Here is a 23,736-nt window from a genome sequence, read left to right as displayed (position 1 = left end):
ATTATGCAGTGGTTCACATATTGAAATATTTTTTTCAACCTCATATTCATCACAACTGAGTGAAGGTTGCACCTTTAAAAAATAAAAAGTAAAAATCAAATTGCCATTCCTATTCAGGCGGTGAATGGATTGAAGCCAAAAATGAAAAGAGACGACCTTGAGTTCTTCCTGGTCCTCCTCTTTTCTTTTCTTTACTGGTCACTTCATAGTAGCCAAGATCAGAGACAACACCACTCTGTCTTTATTTATGTGATCAAATGGCTCTCCTGGCTGTGCCTGCTACCTTGGACTACTACTATAAATATTACTACTAGTAATACTACTACCAACAGCAAATGCAGATGGAACCCAAGAGCCTGGTCTGCTTGAGAGTTCTGTTAAGTCTGATGTTGGGACTTTGAAGATGTATTGACTCATAATCATGTTCTAGTCCTGTTCTATGTATAAAGTGTCCGGAGATAACATTTGTTTTGATATGACACTATAAATAAAATAAAATTGAATTGAAAATTGTTCTCACATTAAAACACATTTACCTTTTTTTTAATATTCAATTAATATCTATGACATATTTTCAAAGATCTCTTGCTTTCCTTTGAACTTCTCTGACTTAAATGTGTCCACATTTACTGTAAAATCACAGAATCAAATGATCTTTTATCATAAACTTGATGTTTTTCTGATAAGTTCGCCTTTTTCAAGTCTGGATATCAGCTTCAAAGCCATTTCATATACAGTACTTTATAGTGATGTGACAATTTGAGGCTTTATCCAAAACAGAAAAGGAGAGCCTGAAGTATGAGGTTCAGCCTGATGGATTTTCCTTTTCCATTTTCTACCTATTATAAAAAAATTCAGCTTTCCAAAAGTACCTGAAGAAAGAGGACAAAGTCAGTATCTTCTGTGTGTCTATCTTCAAATAAAGCACATGGCAGACAGACAGTGGAGGAGGAGAAGTTGTCCTGCCTTAAAAGTTGGACATAAAATAACAGGAGAGGCAGATAGAGCTGTACAATATGTGGTATCACTTTGACCTGATCAAGGGATCTTTAAAAATCCTTGAGGTTCATCATCTGGGAAACACGAATATCAAACATTCAGGCAATCCATTTCACTAATAAACAAAAATATCAATCATGTGGCACCACAGAGGAAAGCTCATGTAAGCATCAGAGCTTTATGGAACAAGGGAACGTAAAAAAGTTAATGGCATCCAGCCGTTAAGATATTTCAGTCTGCATCAAAGTGGTGGACCATCCAACATGTTCTTCCCTCGAGCCACAAGTGTGGCATTTAAATAAAAACAGACACTCTCTCACTGAACATAATATGAGGTTTTTCCACAATCATCCAACATTTACATTCTTGTCCGGTGATAGGCTTTGGTCTAAAAACACAGGAGCTTTCCTTTCAATCCATCATAGACAAGACACTGGAGGGTACATTTAGTCTCAAAATTGCATTGAGCCACTGGTGAGCCCAGTGACCGCTGTGACAGGTTAGATTGCTGGAAATTGCCTGCACAGGGAAAACGTACCTGCATTGGGGTCGAACGGGGTCCTTCACCGGTTTCAAATAAAAGATCCATTTCTGCTTGTTTTCCGTTTCCAGCATGGGGATTGTTTTTCCCCCCGTGAAGACTAACTTTCTGTCTTCGGGATCCGCTATCACGCAGCAGTGACTGCCTGCCGTCCCTTACTCTGCTTTCGCCACCCGACGTCAGATAAGTGTTGCGGCGTGATAGCTTTGTTCGTAGGAGGAAGGAAAAGCAAAGGCGGGAGAGATACAAACATCTTCTAAATCATTGCAAACCAGGATCCACGCTGGGAAAGACAATATTTCATCCAAAGGCTTCTGAAAAAGAATACACCAAATACAGACGACGTTTTCGTGGCGTCCAAGGAACAAAATCAACTTTGAAATTGACTTCAACACATGTCTTTCATAAGTTGTCCTCAATAGAAGATTTGTGCTTACCCCCCCCCCTCAAAAAAGAAGAAAGTTTTATCTTTGAAATGTGTACTTCAGATGCAAACGACAGCTGTTGAACACACTTTGATATTTTTAAGACATTCACAACTACAGATAGAGTTGTATCCACTATATGTAGGCATGCAAAACCATTTCTGAGCTGAAAGTACAGTCAGGTACACTCAGATGATTTCAGCTCACTGTACACAAACCTGCAAACGAAAATAAGCAGCCTGCATCTATGCATACAAAAGTATGGTGTGATAGCAGTGTGTGTGTGTGCGTGTGGGAAAATAACTGCAAATAAGAACCTGAAACCAACAACTTCAGCAAATACGAGAGCCGGGATACACTGCTGTCTATAATGACAGGGCACCAACAGCAAAGTAACAGCATCAGACTGGTATTTGGTGACACCCGGGTTCATTTGAAGGAGACTTAAAATGTCCAGGCCAAAATGTCCAGAATTATAGCAGCACACCAACAATCCAGCAATCCATACCTTTTATGTAGGAAAGGTGGCACTAAGAGAGACAAAACCACGCTAAGAGGATACACGGCAATCCCCCGCATGCACATTTCCATCCACGCCACGTATTTTTAGTGCAGCCTTACCAAATCAAAATTTGTCAAATTGTCTTTTTGGCAGGCGCCTGTCACGGTGACGGTGATGCCATCCAGCCTCGACATGCATGTCTGTCGTCGCTGTAGATGGTGAACCGTTGTCAAAAAGATTTGTCCCTTAATTCTATCAGGAACATGCAGAAGCAAACACAGGCAAGTTAGCTAGCGTACGCTGCAACACACTAGCTGATCGTATACATTCAGAGAATGAATCAGAAATGTGTAAAATGTGCCAAATGCAGTTTGCCAGTGATGCATTTTATGGACTGATAAGAAGAATATTAAGGTCATCCTTCATCCAAATCCTGCAGTAATTTAAATCACTTTTTTTGACAGAAAAGGTTCTGAGCACAAATAAAATATTCAATTATGTTCACAGTCCACCAAGTGTCCACAAGGTCTCCTCTAAATCATAAAGGGCCACATCCTGCTCTATATCTCGATGACGTTGCAGATCCAAGCCCTGCTACTCTGGTTGGTGTCTTTGAAATATGATCGTTGTCTTACACAATTCTTTTATGTCTCTTTCTGTACTGCGAATTAGCTCAATTTACAGGCATTAAACACAAACATTGTCATATGATATAACTTTTAATAAGGTTCTGTTTCGATAGGATACTATGTCCTTTCTGTTCTATTCTATTTGAATAAACAGCAGATATTTCTGTCCACTTGGGGGCACAATTTTGACATTTCATTACCTTTTAAGTTGACATATTAAAATAGGTTTCTTTGCAATCAGATCCTCGGCTAAAGGTGCCAACTTCGAGATCGGGAGCATTTGGATTAACTCAACAACCCTCAAGGCAACGGCTGAGCCGGTGACTCGCAGCTAACGTTGCTGACAGCAAAAACAACAGCAACAGTGTCAGTGTTGACCTGAGGGGGCGCTGCAACCACCACGGCAGTGAGCTAGCCAGTGGGCCATGTTGAAATGCAGAAACATGCACTTAATGCTTGAATGGCCTCTTTCAGAATGTTTTATTGTTGTATAAATGTGATTAGATCATTATTATTGATGTGTTAACATTTTAATTCATTCATTTTTACTGATACAACAAACACATACCATATAAACTGATATGTTATGTATACAAAACCGTTGTCCGGAGAGTAATATAAGTGTAAAATAAATGTGGTGTAGAAAAAGCACAACATGGAGGAATGTGTTAAACGTGTAATGCATGACGTATAAGGGAATGGAATACTTGAAATAGTCAAGTTAAGTGCAAGTTCCTCAAGTTCAAGTACTTATAGGTACATTCCACCACCGAGTCTACATGAAAATAGGAGATATCGATTAGTAATCGAACGTAATGGTGATGTGAGAACAATAGAAAAAATACCTGCAGCATAAAATGTAAATGTACTGTTAAAAGTTAAGTAGTGGCTGCGATGGTTATGAAAGATTTACGACATATAATTAATAATGTGACACTTTGATAAAAAAAAATACTAAAAGCATTAAAACACTATAATAAAACAAGATGTTGCCACATTGTTTCTTTTAATTCGCCCCCCCCCCCCCCCCCCCCCCCCCTTCAATCAACTCCTGCCTCGTGACGTCACGCACTCCGCTGCGCTCGCTCTCCCTCCCTCTCCCTGTCTCTCTCTCTCTCGCGCTCCCTCACTCCGCGTGAAACAAAGTGTGGTGTCCGCGCGAGCCCGTAGGAAGCGAAAAGAGAGAAACCGGAGAAAGGAGAGAATGGGGCGGCTGAATCTTCCGACAACAGCAGGAATAATAACCCACTGAAGAGAGAAAATAAAGAAGACGGAGGAGCGGACGGAGGAAAAGTCGCAGGAGAAACTTTTTTTCCCGGGGAGAGAGAAAGAGGGTCGGAAACTGTTACGGACTCAAAACACGGCCACGTTTTAAAAACATGGATACACTTTTCTCGGGATTCCTGGGACTCCTGTTTGTCTTCTCGGCAGTTGGTAACGTCTCCGGTCAGATACCGACAGGTAAGGACCAACACGGGGAAACGGGTTAAAGAAGTGTTTCTGCTCGGAAAGTTTGGACTATTTCGTGTGTCTTTTCCTCGTTTTCTCCATCCGTGTAAGCGTATGAATCCCAGGCAGGTGTGTTTAGGTGCCGGAGGGAAAAAAAGTTGAAAGGTACCGTCTTGTGGCCGTTTTCTTACACCCTTGGAGGCGAGACTTGCAGGTTTCGTGAAGGAGTGAAGGTGCTTTTATGTTCTTTATTTATTTTATTATTTTTTTTGTGCTAAAAATCTGAAATGTTTCATACGTTGAGACCGAGTCGTCGGCTTTTCAAAAAGCCCGTCGCCTTCTTGTTTTAAATTCGGTCTCGCTTTGCGCAAATGACGGAACACTTGGGTTGTGAACTCTTGTTGTAAAGGTTTTTAAAAACTAAGTTGTGCTGGTGTTGAGTCTGTTCTCGTGTGTGTCAAAGTGTTAAAAAGCAGCTTGTACAGTGCAGGGCAGCGTCGCCTCGCGAGCGTGAATGGAGAGAAAAAAGTTAGTGCGCGCGCGGAGATCACCCCGTAATAACGTAACTTGTCTGTTTGTGACAGTGGACTCGCAGCGATCCTTTCTACCGTATTAACGCGCTGAAGGTGTCGTTCTCTGTAGTCCGTGGTGCGTTTGAAGTCTCCAAAGAGGACAGTGGCTCTCTTGTGCGAGGCGGTGGCAGGTTAGCTCCGCTCTTCGCTCTTTGCAGACCAAACGATCGCAACTTTATTGCAATAAAGCCAAATGTTGGGGGTGAAATACGGTCTGTACGGCGACCGCCTGATTTTGTGTCTGCGCCCCGAAGATTTATGACGTTAGATGTGATGTTACGGGCTGTCTGCAATTGTATGTTCTCTCTCTCTCTGTTTAAAACAGTAAACTGCACTGCAAAGTGCGCCTCTGCAGAAACACGTATGCACTCCCGAGAGGGGGGGGGGGGGGGGGGGCTGTTAGATGAGCTCCGGGACCAAACGCAAAAGTCCTTTTTAAATGAACTCGAGGAGGGAGTTGTTCTGCAGAGAACACCGAAAGTCCGTGTACGTGTTCCGCAGCTCTCAGTGTCCGCGCAGGCGAACTCTCCGTGTGTGTGTGTGCGCGTGTGTGTGTGTGTGTGTGTGTGTGTGTGTGTGAGAGAGACTCACACCGCTGCTAGAAAGCTGACCTCCCAAGTATCACACCGAAAGCACGGGCGGCTGTAATAAAGGACGCATCACGCTCCATTGAAGTGCCGGCAATAACCAGAAATAGTATAAGTCGGTGTTCGCTTAGTCTTGTTAATGCTTTGCATAGAAATCACCCATGAATTACCACTTCGTCTGTGGACGTTTTATTATTGCCCTACTCTCCCCCCTCCCCGTGCCCCCCTATAACTACCCCCCTTCCCTCCCCTGTGGCCATTTGGCCCTCCGGGTAACAAATGTGTGGAATTTCTTTGAGGCCTCTCTGGGAATTTGAGTGCTGTTAATTTGCAAGTAAATACGAGTGACTTGATGCTGCTGAGCGGAGGTGGGCCATCATTAGTGTGGGAAGGGCGCCGAAAAGGAGAAGTTGCAATTGGTTTAATTATACATGCATATTTAAATAAAATCAAACAGCAGGATCAATTGAAGTAAATCAAATGCAGGGGACGTGATTGTTTGTTCGCAATGAAAGGAGCAAATTCCTCGGCGATAAATGCGTCATTGCTATCCCATTCTCTGTATACGCTGTGGGAAAATTAATGAGAAAAAAAAGCGAGTGAAAGAAGACAACTTGCCATTAATCACGACGAAAACTTATGCCAGATTTTTTTAATAGTCGTTTCCCCTCACTGATGGCACTTTTATTTGCTCACTTAAGTAAAATGTTAAAACGGATGAGGCTGCAGTCAGTGGGAGCTGTCTGAGAAAAACAGCGATTATCAGATCCAAGCCAATAATGAAGTAAAGCCACAGTAAAGACGCGTGTTGCAGTGCAGCGTCAGTCGCTCCCCAAATGAACAGGCAATACAAATCAGTGGCAAGCATTTAAAACCGTCCCTCGCATTTTAACGCAGTCACTTTGACTTTGTGTTGAGGATATATAAAATCATCATCTCGTTTCCTCCTCTGTCCCATAGTTTCTCATTTAGAAAGTCAAACTATAAATCATGGCATTTATACAAATCTGTCTCCCCTTATCCGGCTGTTTTGCGGACGTTTTGTTTTGACCTACAAAGTCAGTGCAATAAATGCGAATGAGTGTAACTTGAGTTTATGTTAATTTGACAACTTTCTAAATCTGTCTCCTCTCTGATCGAGCTATGACACAGATTCCAGGCGTCTTTAATCTTAATGAAGTGAAATAATTGTTTTCCATTAGTGTCTCCAGTCGAATTAGGAGGCTGCCTCTGCCACTGAACACCACATCTGAGCTGGTTTAATTATAATTGTAAATTATTTTAGCATTTTCAACATTAGAACCAAGTTGGTTTAATTATAATTACTTTTCGGCTCCATTTGGAAGATGAAATAAAATGTGTGTGATTCCCCCCAGACAGGCGAGAGAGAGAAAGGGAGTGATGGTGAAAAGAGGAGTGGAGAGGAGGAGGGGGAAAAAAAACAAGAAATGCAACCATTGGTTTTTGGCCGTGGGCATCTTCTCCACTCAAGAGACTGTGAAAACGGCAGGAGGGGAGTGTGTGTGTTTGAGTGTTTCTCTGTCATGTCCTGTGTGTGTGTGTGGAGCAAATGCGTGTGTCGACTCATGTGTGTTGCTGTCACTTAAAGAGAAAGAGGGAGGCCGATGCTTTTAAGCCCTCCGGAGTACAGTGGTATAAGGATGAGCATGTGAAATGTTTGCCTCTCATTCAGATTCATGTGGAAAAAGCCTTCTCATTTTACTCACGCCATGTAAAATGGCACCAAATCAAAGGCTGTTTTATTTATTTTCTCTTTAAATGTAATGCTTCAGTCCGCTGTCCTTCAGATCCATCTTAATGTCTTCTTCTTTCGAATCAAATGCCACTTTGCCCAGAGCCAATCTGTTTCTGCGGATTTCAATTTAGTGATAGATTTAGGAAACGCATCTCTTTGAAAGTACTGGCACATATCTTCAGTCGTTTCGGGAAGAAGTCTGTGCGCACACAAGCGTGAGTGTGTGTGTAAATGTAATTAATCTGTTGAGAGAATTCATTAGCTAATCCCTCATTAGGCGTGTGTGTGTCTGCGTGTGTGTGTGTGTGTGTGTGGATGAATGAATTTGAGGGTTTTGTTGAAAAATGGATTAGCGACACATAGCGACGGCGCAGCCTTTAGCTTCTTGTTGTCACCAGAGAGTTCAGAATGAGGGACAGGGAGAGCATGACAGGATTGACACATGATTCAGATTCCACACACCGTGCACATGCACACACGATAAGAGGGCGCCTTTGTAGTAGCAGGAAACATTTACGTTAAAAATGGCGTGTCATCGCTGCTTCCCACCAAAGGATTTAGACCGCAACTAATGATTATTTTCATGATTGTTTACGTGCCTTGGTGGACCTTAATTGATAGCTGACTAGTTCGGTTCGCAGAATATCATCGAACCTTTTTTTGAACCAATTGATTGCATCAGACATTGTTCAAGCAAAAAATGCCAAACATTCACTTGCTCTTCTGTTGCACTTATTTTCTGTTTTACACGATTGTAAACTAAATATTTCAAGGTAATGAACTGTTGGTTGCAAGCAATTTTCAGACTTTTTTTTTTTTCGTTTTGAAATTTTTTGCATTAAAAGATTGCTGCAATGTTTGAGCCAAAGCTGATGATGCCTCACACATAAAAGAATGATCCCAGCCACTGACACATAGCGGGGCATACAGCTCATTAATTAAACACTGGTATCTGATTGGTACCTGCCATCGGTCACCCAAAGTCCAGGCATCACTATCAGTATCGGGACTAAAAAGTGGGATCAGTGCATCCCTGCTTAAAAGCGATAAATCAGAAGAATAGGGAAATAGATTACATTTCTACGGACTGACTAATTGTTTAATCAACAACTTCTTGCAGCACTTTGTCTCTTCTGATCCACATGCAGCCTGTGCTGTTTAGCAGCCACTATGGTGGTAGAAATGAGGCAACAAGGGCCTCCATCTGTACTCGGACCGGGGAAGTTGTGGTCATGTAAAACCACTCTCCCTTTAGTCTCTATTTGTTTGGGCTTTCTGGTGGAGTGGAGGCTTGTCATGGATGATTTGTCTTAAGTGGAAGAAGCAAGTACATCAAGGATGTTCTCGAAAAAACAGTTTCAAATGTTTCAACATGTCGTCATGAGTTGTTTCCATTCAGGCATTTTGTGCACAATTTGAACATGTCCGTTAAAAAAACAGGCAGATGGAAATGTTATGTTCCCCGTTAGCCTTTAGATGCCGTTATGTGATGGGTGTATATCATCAGTCAGTGGGCAGGAAGTGAAAACCAAGAGAGCGTTAAAGTCTCATTGGAAATGAAGGGAGGCAGCACGTCCAAAACAAATCCCAATCCCTGAAATATCACATCCCTGATGAATGGTGGTATTTAGTCCGGTATCATCAATCTCTGCTCTGCCCTGTTTGGCTCTGGTCACAGCTGTCGGTACAAGGGGGCCTAGAAACACCCTGCTGCCTCACACACACACACACACACACACACACACACACACACACACACACACACACACACACACACACACACACATGGCTGGCTAATGACAGATTAAGTAATCAACACTCTCAGTTGATTAATTACATTACAGTGCGCGCACACACACACACACACACACACGCACACACACTCACACAGATGTGAGCAGCCTCAGTACCAGTTGTGTAGTCCAGTGTGGTGTTAATGATGTATAAAAGGTAGCTGTGTGCAAGGGAGAAAGAGATTGAGAGAGAAGTGGCGGCAGGTGATGACAGTCTTGGGAAAATGATTATTTTTAGGGTTGCCATGAGTTGAAGGGTAAAGGTTGACGTTGGGCATCTGTTGGCTAAAGTTTAGAGTTTGCGCAAGTAATTATGTAGAATGCAAAGTTGTGTTTTCATTATGTTTTCTGAAGCTGCGGGTGCATCTGCTTACTGCTGCTGAGCAAAATGTGTACATTAAAGGTATATTATTCATTCTCGACACAATGGGTCCATCCTTATTTTTTAGTCTTTCTTCAAATTCCTTCATGTTGTCTTCACTATCAACAAGCTCAGTTCTTTTGGTCCCTGCATGAGGTCTGTGTAGCCAATGTCATCCTAATCTGTAGTTAGCTACAGTCTTGATAGCTATGAGGTCAGTAAGCTCCATCGCTACACTGTTACACATTTTCAGGCTGGATGTTTTCTACATGCATTGTTACAAGACCTTTTTGCATATTCAATAGACCAAACACAAGCAGCTGGTACGATGCCTGAAAGAAGGTCTATGGTGAAGAGATTTTCAAGTTTTATATGATATAAAATATGGTCGGAATATCCCCCTCTTGTGAACTTTGAGCTTAATACTTGGTGATTGAATTCACATTTCAAATCCTAAAAGTGGTGAAGATTATCTTGCTGAACAAAACAAGATGGTATCAAAATCAGTGTAAAATGCAAGCTTTTGGGGGTTGGCCTACAGAAATACATCATCCCTGCTGCACACTCTCCCTGTATACAAAATTGGCAAATGATGATTCAGATCTAAAATTGTTCAGAATAAGTGTAAGGATAAGAAAGTGCTTGTTGTCAGGTTTCGACACTGAATAGCTTTTGATTCTTGCTGCTGTGGAGACACTAAGGTTGGTAAAAATATTGATGTTCAATAGCCTCCCTATATAAAAGCAAAACAGATGAGCATATTGTTGGAACTGAGTAATCGATAAGTCAGTCAGCAGAAAAATAATTCAATTCATAATATGTCATTTTTCAAGGGAAATGCCAAACCTTCTCCAGCTCCAGCTTCACAATTGTGAGGATTTACCTCCATTGGTCTCTTTCATGTGATTTGAAACTGATTCTTTTTTGGTCTTGATAGAGAAAATGAGGGGGTACAGTCCTTTGTGGATCCACAGATATTTGCTGAATCTCACCGCTTTTCCTCTTGTGTATGTGACTACACACCTGTGCATGCTATCCAATCTAATTCTGTCTTGTTATTCTCTGCTTTGCTTCTGTTGGACCAGCTCACATGGGACGCGCTGAGAAGGGTGAGTTAACGAGTGGCCGGCCGAGAGCTGAGCTTCATCTGTCATAGTCGTCACCGTCGTCTCTGTCATAGTCCTTGGTGTCGCCATCATACGTCCACAGTCTTCACTTTAACCGCCACGTAAAGGCTTCAATGTGTAGACCTCCAGCTGTTTTCTCATCTCGTCTTTTATCTGATTGTCTCCACTAACATCCCATTTGGACCTAATGCTCACAGTGCATGCCTTTTTGGAATATTACTAACCTTATTAATGTGCAGTGATATTTAGACTGGATGAAAATGTTATGTAGACCATGAAGTATTTGATTCTTGCTACAACTATTTCTTTATACGTCGTAATGGTTTCACAGAAGTTTGTCTACAGTTATTTGCTTCCTGGGAATCATTTCTCCAACGACTAGAAGAATATTTGAAGTGCTCTTTTTGTGGGTCTGCAGTCGTCTGTGTTTGCGAGCCTGCCAACCCGTCGCTCTGTTAATCTACATGCCATTTGTCTGTGTCTCCCCTGCTGTGTTTCGTCTGTTTCTGTCTGTCTCTGCGTATGTAGTCAGACAGCTGCCGGGCGGTTTGAAGTTTCCAGGTGCTGTTTGTGTAGTAGAGCCCGGTCTTTAATAAAGGAGCTCTGATTAACTTTGTTCCTGCGGTAGCCGTCACACAACTCCTCCCGTAACCGTCCACTTCAGCGAGAGGCAGGTCCTCTCATTCCGTCTCCCTCGCCGTCTTCCCTTCCCCCCCCCCTCCCAACTCCATCCTTCTCACTTTCACACACAAACACGCACAGCGGATGGTTGTTAATGAGGGAGTCGCTTTTTGTTGTGAAAGTGACAGGTTAGTAAAATACACAGCAGCCACTTCACACTGCAGAGATTTGCAGTTTGGTATCCCACAAGGCTTTGCTGCGACACAATCAAAGGGAATGTGATGTTTGTGTGTTTATTTATAAAACTCAAAGGCAATAAAAATCCACACTTGAGGTCACGTTCTGGTTAATCCTTAAAAAATTGAAAAAGAAGCTTTGATTTCCTTTTTTATATTTTTGTTTGGTATGAATGTGGGAGTCAAACATCGCATTTGGACTTCTGCTACGCTCCAAAAGACAAATTATTTAATAAAAAAATAATAGAGACCTAATGAAAGCCCAGCGAGGCAGAAACGATGTCGGTTCATATTAAGCAGGACAGGTTCTTGAGAGTGTTTTTTTGCAGGTTCTACATGTGCTCTCACTAATCTGAGTAGATCACACTCGACTCAGTCCCTTAGACAGGAGGTCTGGGCCACTGCTCTCACTGCTCTCTGTGTTTTTACCTGATAGTTTGCAGGTAGACATTAATAAAGGTGCAGTGTTTTAAAGAATTGCTATAGTTTATTTCACTGTCATTTCAACGTGATCTGTTTTGCTACATGTTCACTATCAGGTTTATAGGCGCACAATTCAATATGAAGCCAGTTCTGTAATTTTCTTATTCTTCTAAACTGCAAATAGTTAACATACTCCATATCTAATCAAGTTTTAAAGGGATTCTTTGGAAATAGCCAACTTTCTCTGGTCTTTTATGCCATGAAATTCATACACTATAAGGTCAAATCACATTAGTAGTTAGCAGTTATCTATTATAAGCTGCTTGTGTCTAAAACTTAAGGTTAGCAAGATTACATTTGAACACATTGTGATAACATTATAATTTAACTTTGTTTACTGAGAAAGAGCTTGAACGCACCTTAATGCAAGCCGATGCGACCTCCATTAATGTGAGCCTTCAGCTCACTACGATTACTCTGAGCAGTACAGACATGGGAGTGAATCACAATAGAATGTGTGCGATTGAGTTATTTGTCGCAAATGTTTCAAGGTTGTTACTCCATGGCTTATTTTTATACTTGCAGTTGAAGACACGTGTTTTCTATACTTGAGCTGAAGAACATCTACAGCGAGGGCATCTCTTCAAATGAACTATTAATACTGTAATATGGTTACATCGACATACTATAGTGAAGGTTACGCTCAATGAAGTGGTTTCCATTAGTCCAGTAAAGACGACATCTGCTATCAGAGCTGCAAACACATACACACACACATGCACACGCACACACACGTACACACACACACGCACACACGGCCATAAGCAATCTCTGCACATCCTAACATCCTAATATCTAAAAGGACGCTATATTTACGGTTCTTACATTCCTTTCCAATAACTCTCTCCTCCACTCTCTAAGCTGATTTCAGTTCAAGAGCAGAAAGCTTTCGAGATATATAAACCCCCCTCTACTTGTGTGTGTGTGTGTTTGAATCAGGGGCTCAACAGATGACCAGTCCATTAAGATTATCATCTCCATCCCCCGGCCATGTATCTTCACATCACCACGATGCTGGTCTTCTGTCTGTCTGTGTAGGCAGAGATTTAAATCTTCTAGCAGATATTTCAGAGCTATCTTTCCCCCTCTAAATGATGTTACACATTTTTTTTTATCTGCCATCCTATCTGTCGTTTGGTTTGTCTGCCTGCCAGCCAGCCTGTGTGTGTGTGTGTGTGTGTGCACACGTGTGTGTGTGTGTGTGTGCCTCCTGTCTGCAGATGACTGGATGACTGCAGACACATGGTCAGCCTGACAGCATTTGCGAACACGTATACGCACCTACAGTCGATCACTCCAACAGAGTGGCTGTGTGGGAGTTTTGCAGACATTTCAATGTTGAACATCTGTCTGTCAGTCCACTGGTTGGTCCTCCGCAGCCTTGATTTCTGAAACGCTGTCTGTGATTAAGTCACATATCGGTAGTCCTGCATGGATAACGCAGACAAGTAGAGCATCTCAAATGTATAGATTAATGACGTCACCTCCAAAAACAACCCTTATTTGTACGAGTCAAGTATGAGAATATCTGGCTAATATGCAAGGATCATTAATTAACTGATTCATAAACTTGATTTAGACATGTTTAATTTTCCACTTTACTGGTATGGATATTTCAAAGAGAGTTGAACTCAAGGACTCACAAACAAATTCAAATGAAAGTGATGAAACATTTAATTAACCAAGTGATTGAAAAGACAACAAATTTGATTATCAAGTGTTTCAATTATTTTATCAATATAACTTGACGATTAGCCAATCAGGTCATGGTGGGAAAGGACTAGTTTTCTTCAGGTCTGAGTTGACGATTCTGTCTGATATCAGGAATAAGATAAGATAGTCCTTCATTAGTCCCATTAGTAAATAACATTAAATCCATAGTTAAAGCCTTACAAAACAGTGTTACTACCTGGTAGTCCCGAGTGGACCTTTGCAACTGAAGTGCATGCTTCTCAGTATGTTACTGGCTTACATCAAAAGTAAAATATGCAGCACCACCAACAGCTTCAACCGACAGAGGGGAGAGAGCAGCTTCGTACCTTCAAACAGTCAGCGGTTCAGATTTATGCCCATGCTTTCTTGGAATTAAACAATAGATTTTTTCCCCCACGGTTTCCATAGATTTTAGAATCTGGACACCCACTGAGACCGTATTTCCCCAAATCACCTCTGTTTTTAAGAGCACTGAATACATGGTTTTGAACGGTGTGTCCTTTCGTCTGGAAGTGATAAGAAGGCGGTGCAGTGAAATTCCCAACGGACAGTCAGCTGCAGAGCAACACGAGAATGGAGAAAAACACCTAAATAGGACATGTGAGGTTTTTCGTTGGGAGGTAACGGTGAGATTTGTGTTGTAAAAGTATGTCATTTTTTTTTTCTCCAAATGTTGATACACACTAGTTCAACACACACACATAAACACACACTCCCCAGCGATGTTGATACTGTACAGACTCCACCGTGTCTGGTGGAGTCGAGGGAAGTCAGTCAGTTCAGTTAGCTCTCCTCCCTTTTTTCTAAACATATCCAAGTAGGTCTCAACCCTCCAAGCTTCTCCTCACAGTGATTTCACCTCTTCCAGTCCTCCTCCCTCCTGTTTCTTGGAATTTATGGCCCGCTAGCCTAAACAAAGCAACACGTTTATCAAACCCTCCCCCCTTTTCTCATGTTCTCCTTCTTCCCCCCTCTCTCTCCTCTTGTCCTCACCCTTCCACTCCCCCACATCCAGTGCCCCCCCCCCCTCCCTTCATCCCACCTCCTCTCTCCCTCGTTTCTCCTGTTTCAGTGTTTCCCCCTCCAAAGACCCACAACAAAATCAAGGGTGGGATTTCAAATTCCCAAACCAAGACTGGTGTTGTATTACAGGGATTACATGTTTAAGGTGATTGTGTGTGTTGTAAAGTGAATTTCACACAGGACAGCATAGACATGGTAACATGGGAACATAAGAACAATACAGTACTTTGGGAAAAAAAGTTAAGTGAGACACTTATTATGGCTGTACAATAAACATCATTTATTGACTTACAGACATTATGAATAGCTTATTCTGACCTAAATTTACTACTACTATTTCAGTCATTTTCCATAGTGCTGGCAATAGCTCCAAAAACCACTGATAACCACTCAACGAAGTAGCCGACAGCCCAGCGAGCTGGCCTCGTCTGACAAATATTTCAGAAGAAACCAATGTAGAAATGTAGGCCTTCATCTTCTGATAGTTTCCAGCTTTTATAAAGCTTCTATTTTAACCTTTATCATTATAGATAAATCTCCTCGTTATTTTCTTGATGAATCGATACGTTGTTTTAATAAACTGTCACAAAATAGTAAAAAACCCATCCATGACAATTTATGATACAGAAAGGATAAAAGCGGCAGCTCCTAAGAAGCTGGAACCAGTAAATGTTTTGCTTGAAAAACAATATTTATTAATTTATCAAAGTAGATAATTAATTCAGCATGTGCAACACTTAAAGGGAAACTCCTTCAATGATGGGAACAGAAGTTAGTGCAATTTACTTGAACCATTGGGAGTTAGTCAGTTAATAAATCTGCCAAACGACACGATGGTGTTCCTGTAAGTGTTTTTATCTAGTAGCTCAAAAACTGAAAAACAAATTCTTCTCCGCAGTGTCATGCTGGCACACAACATTCTCACCCCTTTAGTCTCTACCTCACCCCCTCCTGTATTACGTCAAGGTCTCTCCCTCGCTCTCTCTCTCCTCCTTCTTCTCTGTCTTGCTTCCTGGAATGCTTTTGTCAGGGTTTTTCTCTCCGCTCTGTTTTCAGTTCAGCCAGATTTACTGAATATAAGTCTTTGGAGAAGAAACTGTCTCTTTGTATTAAGTGGCAAGGTTAACTGTCACTATGTCTATATCGGGCTAAAGGTAAATTAAGTGTGTGTGTGTGTGTGTGTGTGTGTGTGTGTGTGTGTGTGTGTGTGTGTGTGTGTGTGTGTGTGTGTGTGTGTGTGTGTGTGTGTGTGTGTGTGTGTGTGTGTGTGTGTGTGTGTGTGTGTGTGTGTGTGTGTGTGTGTGTGTGTGTGTGTGTGCGCGCGCGCCAAGGGAACTGTCTTGTTGGAGTAACGGTTAGCAGATACAACTCTACCTCCACATGACACAACCTGTCTCTTGCACTCATCCTCACGCACGCAGAGACACACACACAAACACATGCACACCACGCCACCTTAACACACAGCGCCGCTCTGTCTCGGAGGGTTAGGCCCTTACGACAAAGTGAGTATAAGAAGTTAAACCCAGGTCTGAAACAGAACTGCCGCGGTCGACTTGTGCGCGTTGAGCTCTCAAAAGGGGGGATTCTCGAGTTGAAAACCTCCAATGAAATCTATAGAATACATTGGGGCGGTGTGCAGACGTTCCCTTTTTCTCTAATGATGCTGTACCAATGTGATGTGAGTGTAATTATTCTCTCTCTAAATCTTGTCTAGTAGACGAGAACTTCTCGTCACTTTTGAATTTCCATGTGATCACAAGCTGGTGGGTTTCCCCCCCTGAAGTACACCCCCATGCAATGACAGCCAGTCTACTTTTAATCTAGTTCTGCTGCAGTCATGCTACCCAGGGGCCTGTTTCACAAAAGCCATTTGCAAGCCAATTGCAGATGAATTTAAAAGTCCCACGGGGCTCCTGCATGATCGCACGTGGGTCGGCGAACACGGTGGTCATTTTGATCGGTGAAACGTGTCAAAACTAGTGGGAAGCATGAATTTGTTGCGACCTATATTCAGAATGGCAACAATTATGAGAATATAACCAAGGGGTGAAAAATACTGTCTATGTGTCCTACCTGTTCTGATCTCTGGCCATCTCCGTCAGACACAGGTCAGGTTGCAAGGTCAGAAGATGGAAAAACCAATGCATTGTGTTTGAAAACGTCTTTATGTACATCTGAACTGTTAAAAAAGTTTGGGACAATCTGGTCAATACTTGTTAACCACCCACGTCGGAATCTGGATGTCACATCCTCTTTCAGGAAGTGCTGAGCAACTGTTGGTTAAAAATATATAAATATACAACATGTTAATAGTGACAGCCTTTATTTTGTTGGTTGCTGAATCTTAAGGAGGAAACAGAAGACTTTTTTGTAATCATCAGTGATTCTGATGCATGCCGTGGCTTCATTAGGCACTTCTTTGCACTTGTTGTAACTTTGCCCTTGAGCAAAGCACTTAACGTACAACCGACCCAGTGGCGCTGCTGCAGTGGCCGCCAGTAGAAAGCTGTAGTTACAGTGGGACATCCCCCAAGCGCGTAACCTTGTGAGCGGATAGCATCACAGCTACGAACCGCAGGTCTGCTCCGCGCAACAGCTCCCCAGATAAATAAAGGTTAAAGTCAAGCCATGGGCTAGCTCGGCCTCTCCTTCTGCAGTTTGTTATCACACCTCCCTCTCCACACACACACACACACACACACACAAACTAGAGGCTCACATACCTCTGGATGGAGTGAGAGAAAGTCAGCCACATGTGGTTTCGGTTAGCCACACTTTCCCCTCACACTGGCCCCAAACGAACCACCTCTACTTTGCCGTGGTCAAGTACAAGTGTACGTCTCCCATTCAGCGCTCTGCTTATGCTGCTGTTTTTGCTTGTAAATCTGTCTGTACTGGTGTCTGCGCCTGTTCTGTGTGTGTGTGTGTGTGTGTGTGTGTGTGTGTGTGTGTGTGTGTGTGTGTGTGTGTGTGTGTGTGTGTGTGTGTGTGTGCGTGTGCGTGTGCGTCCCAGCCCCGAGGCAGAGTCGAGTAGAACAGTGAATCAGGGTTAGTGGTCCAAAGAGAGCGAGAGAGATTGAAGGAGGCAGAGAGGGGGGGGGGGGGGGGGGGGTGACTTTAATCGAGGCAGCAGAAGTGGGAGCGGGACTGAATGAGGTGAAGGAGAGCGACTGCAGACGATGTTTTGAGTGAATTCCAGCTTTGCGTATGACGAAACATAATTATTTCATCATTACCGGTGATTATGTTGAGCTGGTGATGTTAGAGCTTATCAATGCCGACTTCATAAAACAGGACACTTAACATGGCAGGGATTTTACTTCATGTAGGCTTATAGCGAAGTAATCTGCTGTTACAGGATCTCCAGTTGCTAATAATAGAATATAGTCTACTCTACATAACTTTTTTCCCTTCTCGTATAGATCCAAGTGGATTCTCCTGCGCTTGCATCGGACAACTGCAAGCGGTGGTTAGAAACATTGATACATGTTTAAGTGTTATCATAGTTTACATACCGACACTAAGCCAGCCTTAATGCACTGCTGTCAGCATCCTTTAGATTTACTCCAAATGTACTAGGGGTCCCTGAAATTATTTGTCCTATATAAGTCCATAATATTTAATAAACAAAATATTATGTTGAGAAATTTTGATGTAGAAAAATAGAATTAAAATTTGAATCTATCAACAATTAGAATTGTAACGCCTTAGCATTGTATACATACGTCATTACAAAGTAGTGTTATACATGACACTAGAGGCAGCACTACACATTATTATTGGCCCGGTGTAAAGAACATCATTTTATGTAATAGGGGTCCCTCCATGGGTCACTATAAGCCTTGGGGGTCCTTGGCCTGAAAACGTTGAAGACCTCTGTTCTAGCTAACTTCACAACCTAAAGCTACTTAAGCGAAACAAAATGTAAAGGGTTTAACTGGATCTTCAACTTTTGTCAATGTAAAACCAATACTTCGGTCTATATTTAAGTTTTTGTATGATGAGTTTGTTATGTAGAAAGCTACTCAACATGTAGCTCTCTCTTCTGGGATTCCTCAAGAACATGAGTCATCGTCTGGTTTTTCTTAGAATAAGAGAAAAATCTACAGACTGAGGAGCAAAACCTCCACCTACTCGTGAGAACAAATTAGAAAGCCGTGCTGTGATATCAATTTAGCACGTTATTATTGGAGTTTATAGCATGGTTTAACAAACGTAATGGTGTAAGTGTGTCTTGGGACTGTGATACCATTTTTTCTTTACTGGCTTTTTCAACGAGCTCATTTAAGGTGTTTTTCTGTGTGCTCGATTTGTAAAAAAAACGCTGCATGAAAATTGTTTTAAAGCAGAGTTGTTGCCTATTTTGAATATTGTGTACGATATGAGCGTGACAGGAGAGAAATTGATTTATTCTAGCTTTGGACCGTGACCAGTGGCAGCGTTTTCTAGTCGCCACGTACTGAATCAGATCACCTTAAATTCATGAGCCCTGTAAATGGAAATTGAATCCAGTGATGATGAGGTCTCTGCTGAACCTCATCGCTAACAACCAGGGTGGGATTGCTACCAGTCTGTTTTCATGGCTGTTAGCTTCGCAAAGTTGCAATTTCTTCCCATTTTCTAATTTTTTTTGAGAAGAAACAAAGACTTAAAACATGGCTTTGCTAGCAAATATACGGATAAGCACTTTTGGATTTGGATCTACAAATACGGTCTTCTACTGTTTCCATCCATCTGTGTGTTCTTGGCACCCCGACCCTTACGCGACTTGGACTGTAATCCTTTACAAAAATGGAGGAGAATGAATTGGGAGTAACTTATACGGAATGGAAGCGAGGCAGATAAAAGTCTGTGGGAACAAGACGGAGCGAGATCTGTTTGAAGTGCGATAAGGAACTACGCAAGAAGGGGGCCGACCGGAGCAGACTGACACAACAAACACTTGCAGCTGCACTCACTCATTCCTCACCTCCTCCATGTTTGCTGATAACAACAGAGCAGCGAGACGGACGGAGGGAGGGAGGGAAAGTTGTGCCGGTTCGATGGGATGCAGAGCTTGTCTCGTCTTCTTCCTCCTCAGAAATGTGCGTCCCGTTTTGGGTTAAATGCTCAAACGCACCGCCTCGCTCTCTCGTTTGATGATTTGCAGCTAGGTTACTCTTTGACCAGCTGCAAGAGCACCGATACAAGCTGTTAACCCGTATTCGCAGACAGAGGCAGACTTACGGGATGGACTTTGTTCCTTGTTCCCGTGCATGCTCGTGTGTTGACATTGCTAACTGGCGGTGCAGGGACTGATAGGTTTCTGCAAATCGCTCTGTTTGTCTTTCAGGGGCCTGTTTCTGTTTCACATTCTTCAGCTTTTGGCCGGTACTGTTTGGATTCAAAAACCAGGGAGACGAAGTAGAGGGGACGTCAGTCAGTTGGCCTACTTTTCACATGTGGCACAAATCTTTATTTACTTTATGTGAAGCTGTTCAAGTCTAAAGTATGTCACGCGGGATCGAGATTGGGGTTTGTTTGTAAAGGTAACAACGAGCTAGTTTCACACTTTAGCTAGAAGCAATTTATTTCTCTGTAAATCAGTAGCAAGGAAACGTATGTGGCAGCGTCCAATCAAAAGCATGTAAACAAGAAATTCTCTACCATATGTAGCTATGGTTTTGCATTATGAGCATACATGGAGAAATATATGTTTCGGACAGTGTTTAAAAGCAGAAAAGATAACATCACTCAAATGAACCAATGTTATTCGGTCATTTGTTGTGATGCATCACAATCATTTACTGGACATTAGTGTTACAGGAGTCGTGAAAGTGAAATTTTAGACAGACTGACAACTGCCTGGAAAAACGACTTTCCTTCACAAGCATTCATTCTTTGGTCTGTCCCATCAGACATATCCAGCAGCATGAAAAACAACCGGCAGAGACCCACGCTGGCTTTAGATGTGTAATCAATCGCTGAAGAAGAAGATATTAATACATCCTCTGTACATTTCCTGTCTTTCTTCTTCTCCTGTCTGCTCTCTCTCTCCCTCCATGTTTAGTTGCTCATTACGCCGATCACTCAACTTTCACTGACGCACACTAGTCACACATCATTACTGACTGTCCACACACACACACACACACACACACACACACACACACACACACACACGCACGCATCATTGCTTGATGTGGTTAAGATGGATGTGGATGCTCACTAGTGGTGTGTGCGAGAGAGACAGAGAGCAATTGGCTGAAACACAATTTAATGTTGTATATTAATCACTTGTTTTGAGACGGAGTGAAAGTGACAGACAAACGTAGCAATCTAAAAAAATTAAAATACCCACAGTAATGTTGGAAACTAACTAAGTACTTTATTGTAAATGATTGTAATTGTAAATTCTTTCAACCGTCCAGTTTAAAGCAGCAGTCAGTAAATGTTTGGCTAAAACCTGCCTTCAATAATACTTTTAAAGGGTTCTTACGCACGAATCAGCATCACTAATAATCTAATAGTTATAAGATGTAGCAAGCTATATGAGTACTTTTACTTTGGATACTTAAAGTACATTTTGCTGATAATATTAATGTAACTTTTACTTACATAAGTCACATCTTCAATGCAGATCTTTCACCAGCATGCACATTAACATTGAACTATTGTTACTTTTACTTGAGTAAAATATCTAAATTCTTCTTGCTTCACACTAAAGCATTGTGTTTAACTGTCATGTGTAGAAAAAACTTACATCATACAACTGCCAGTACTTAAGAAGGAAAGAAAATCCACCTAGAATAGGGTTTAAGTTTGTGTGTAAAGTGGATTTGGGTGGGACTAATGACTGGTGAGTAACACTGTTCTGATGCATTCTGGCAGACAAGTATGTGTGTGTGCGTGTGTGTGTGTGTGTTTATGACAGGTAGCTAATTATACGAATGTGTTTGTCCAGTCGTATATTTTTCCACACACGCACACTGACCACAGGCCTGACAGGCAGGTCTTAATTAGTTGCCACGGCTACCGATGATGCGTCCTGACAGAAACTGTGGTGATGACAGAATCCCCTGCCTCGGAGCAGAGAGGCATGCTGGGATTGACACAGGGTCCGCGCAGTCATCATGCTGTGTGTGTGTGTGTGTGTGTGTGTGTGAGACAGAGTGAGTAAAATTTCAAATTGAAGAAAGCGAGTCAGTTTGTCAGTCAACCAGTTACTTCCTTGTTAGTCGGTCAGTGAGTGAGTCAGTGGGGGGGGGTTAATGGAAGCACACACACACACACACACGCACACACACACACACACAAACACACACACACACACGCACACACACACACTTTGTGGTTAACGTAATGAAAAAAGGAAATTGCTGTGTGATTTCTAATCTGTAGGTGTGAAGATGGGACGACTTCAGCCACCACTTTGTTCTTCCATGTCTTCGTCACCTCTATCTGTAACCCTCCCGCCCTCATCCATCTTTTCCTTAATTCACCATCATTCATTTCGGCAGGCAGCAGGAGGGCAGGAAGGGTGAATGTTATGAAACGTGTGGATGGCGTGTGACAACAGATCCACAGAGATGCGGTCAGCTCAGCTGTGTGGAAAAAAAAAAGTGATTTATGCAGGAATTACAAAACATGAAAACGCTCGCCTCTCTCCAGAATCACTGAACAAAACAAGAGCTCCAAGCCAAAAAGGGAGAAGCAACAAAATGGGTAGCTTGTTGTGATCTCAGTTTGTTTTTTTTATTTCTTCTCACCACTGCATTAGTGCTGCAATTACCGCATTCATTATGCATTCAGTGATTTGAATCGGCCTAAATGGCATGCGAGAGACAAACACACAAGGGGAGCGACAATTGGTGACGGAGGCCGCCCTCGTCCCATCCTGCCTGTGTGAGTGGGTGGGTGTTTGGCTGGCTGGTAGTGAACTAAGAGATGAATCTTAATGGCCATCATTTAATCTTTCACCTCGGCTTCTATAACACACACACACACACACACACACACACACACACACACACACACACACACACACACACACACACACACACACACACACACACACAGAAAGAGCTAGTTTACTGGATGAGAAATGGAGTGGCAGGTGGAGTGGTGAGGATATTAAGAGGAGTGTGTTTGTGTGTGGTGGAGCGAGAGTGTGTGTGTGTTTTGTGTGTGTGTGTGTGTGTGTGGAGAGTGAGTGAGAGGTTGATTGGGGTCAATAGACAGAATTTGTCTCTCAGAGCTTTGCAGGATCCACTTCTTAGGCAGGATGATTCTGTTCAGAGCTGACGATTAGAAGAATTGTTTTATATTTCTACTAGAAAGACTCAATTTAGGAAGCTTTTGCATATTGTACAGAGTTGAGCTGCAACAGTTTGGGCGTTTGACCAATTGGTTGAACAACAGAAAATGAACGAGCAACAATTTTGAAAATCCATGAATCATTTAAATCTTTTTCTTAAGCCACAACGTCTAACATTCACCGGTTTCAGTTTTAGGTCTTCTATTAAAGTAAATTGTACTTTAGAGTTTTGGACTGTTGTTTGGACTTTATAAGCAGTATGAAGATGACCTCTTTAGCCAGAAGAAAAGAATCCGTGGTGAATTGTGAGCTAGTGAAGTAGAGAAGTAGAAATGCTTGTTAGATTAGCTGCACGTTGCACATCTGGCCACATCCTAGTCAGTGATAGTAGTCAGGTGTTTCCCTTCTGCAGTTAAAGGAGGGAACACCTGATGTACAGGTAGATGTCTCTTGTAAATTAGTATTGAAATCAGCACCACAGCTGACCCATTTCATTCAAACAACTTTGCTAATTTTTGTATTTTAATTTTGTAGAATTTGGACAGAAAATCTCACCTGGGTTTCCCTTCGCCAAAGCAACTCCTGCTCGTATGTTGCAGCTTCCAAAGTGAGAATCCTGC

The 23,736-nt window shown here is 42.2% G+C and overlaps 1 protein-coding gene across 2 annotated transcripts in view; it reads left to right on the top strand.

Moving 5' to 3' along the window:
• Window positions 1-4,254: 4,254 nt before the first annotated feature.
• The window catches only part of ptprk (protein tyrosine phosphatase receptor type K), a 98,596-nt gene continuing 79,114 nt past the window's right edge, over window positions 4,255-23,736 (top strand). Inside the window, exons 1-2 of one of the 2 annotated variants that reach the window (XM_084030720.1) lie at window positions 4,255-4,557; window positions 10,700-10,723. In XM_084030720.1, the coding sequence (XP_083886846.1) occupies window positions 4,476-4,557; window positions 10,700-10,723 (106 nt within the window). In that variant the 5' untranslated portion in view covers window positions 4,255-4,475. The remainder of the gene's footprint in view (window positions 4,558-10,699; window positions 10,724-23,736) is intronic. The other variant, XM_084030721.1, reaches the window with a different exon arrangement.

Source organism: Eutrigla gurnardus, assembly GCF_963514095.1.
Source record: "Eutrigla gurnardus genome assembly, chromosome: 16".
NCBI classification, from domain to species: domain Eukaryota; kingdom Metazoa; phylum Chordata; class Actinopteri; order Perciformes; family Triglidae; genus Eutrigla; species Eutrigla gurnardus.
Note: the sequence above shows the minus strand (reverse complement) of the source record. Positions and strands in the feature narration are given on the sequence as shown.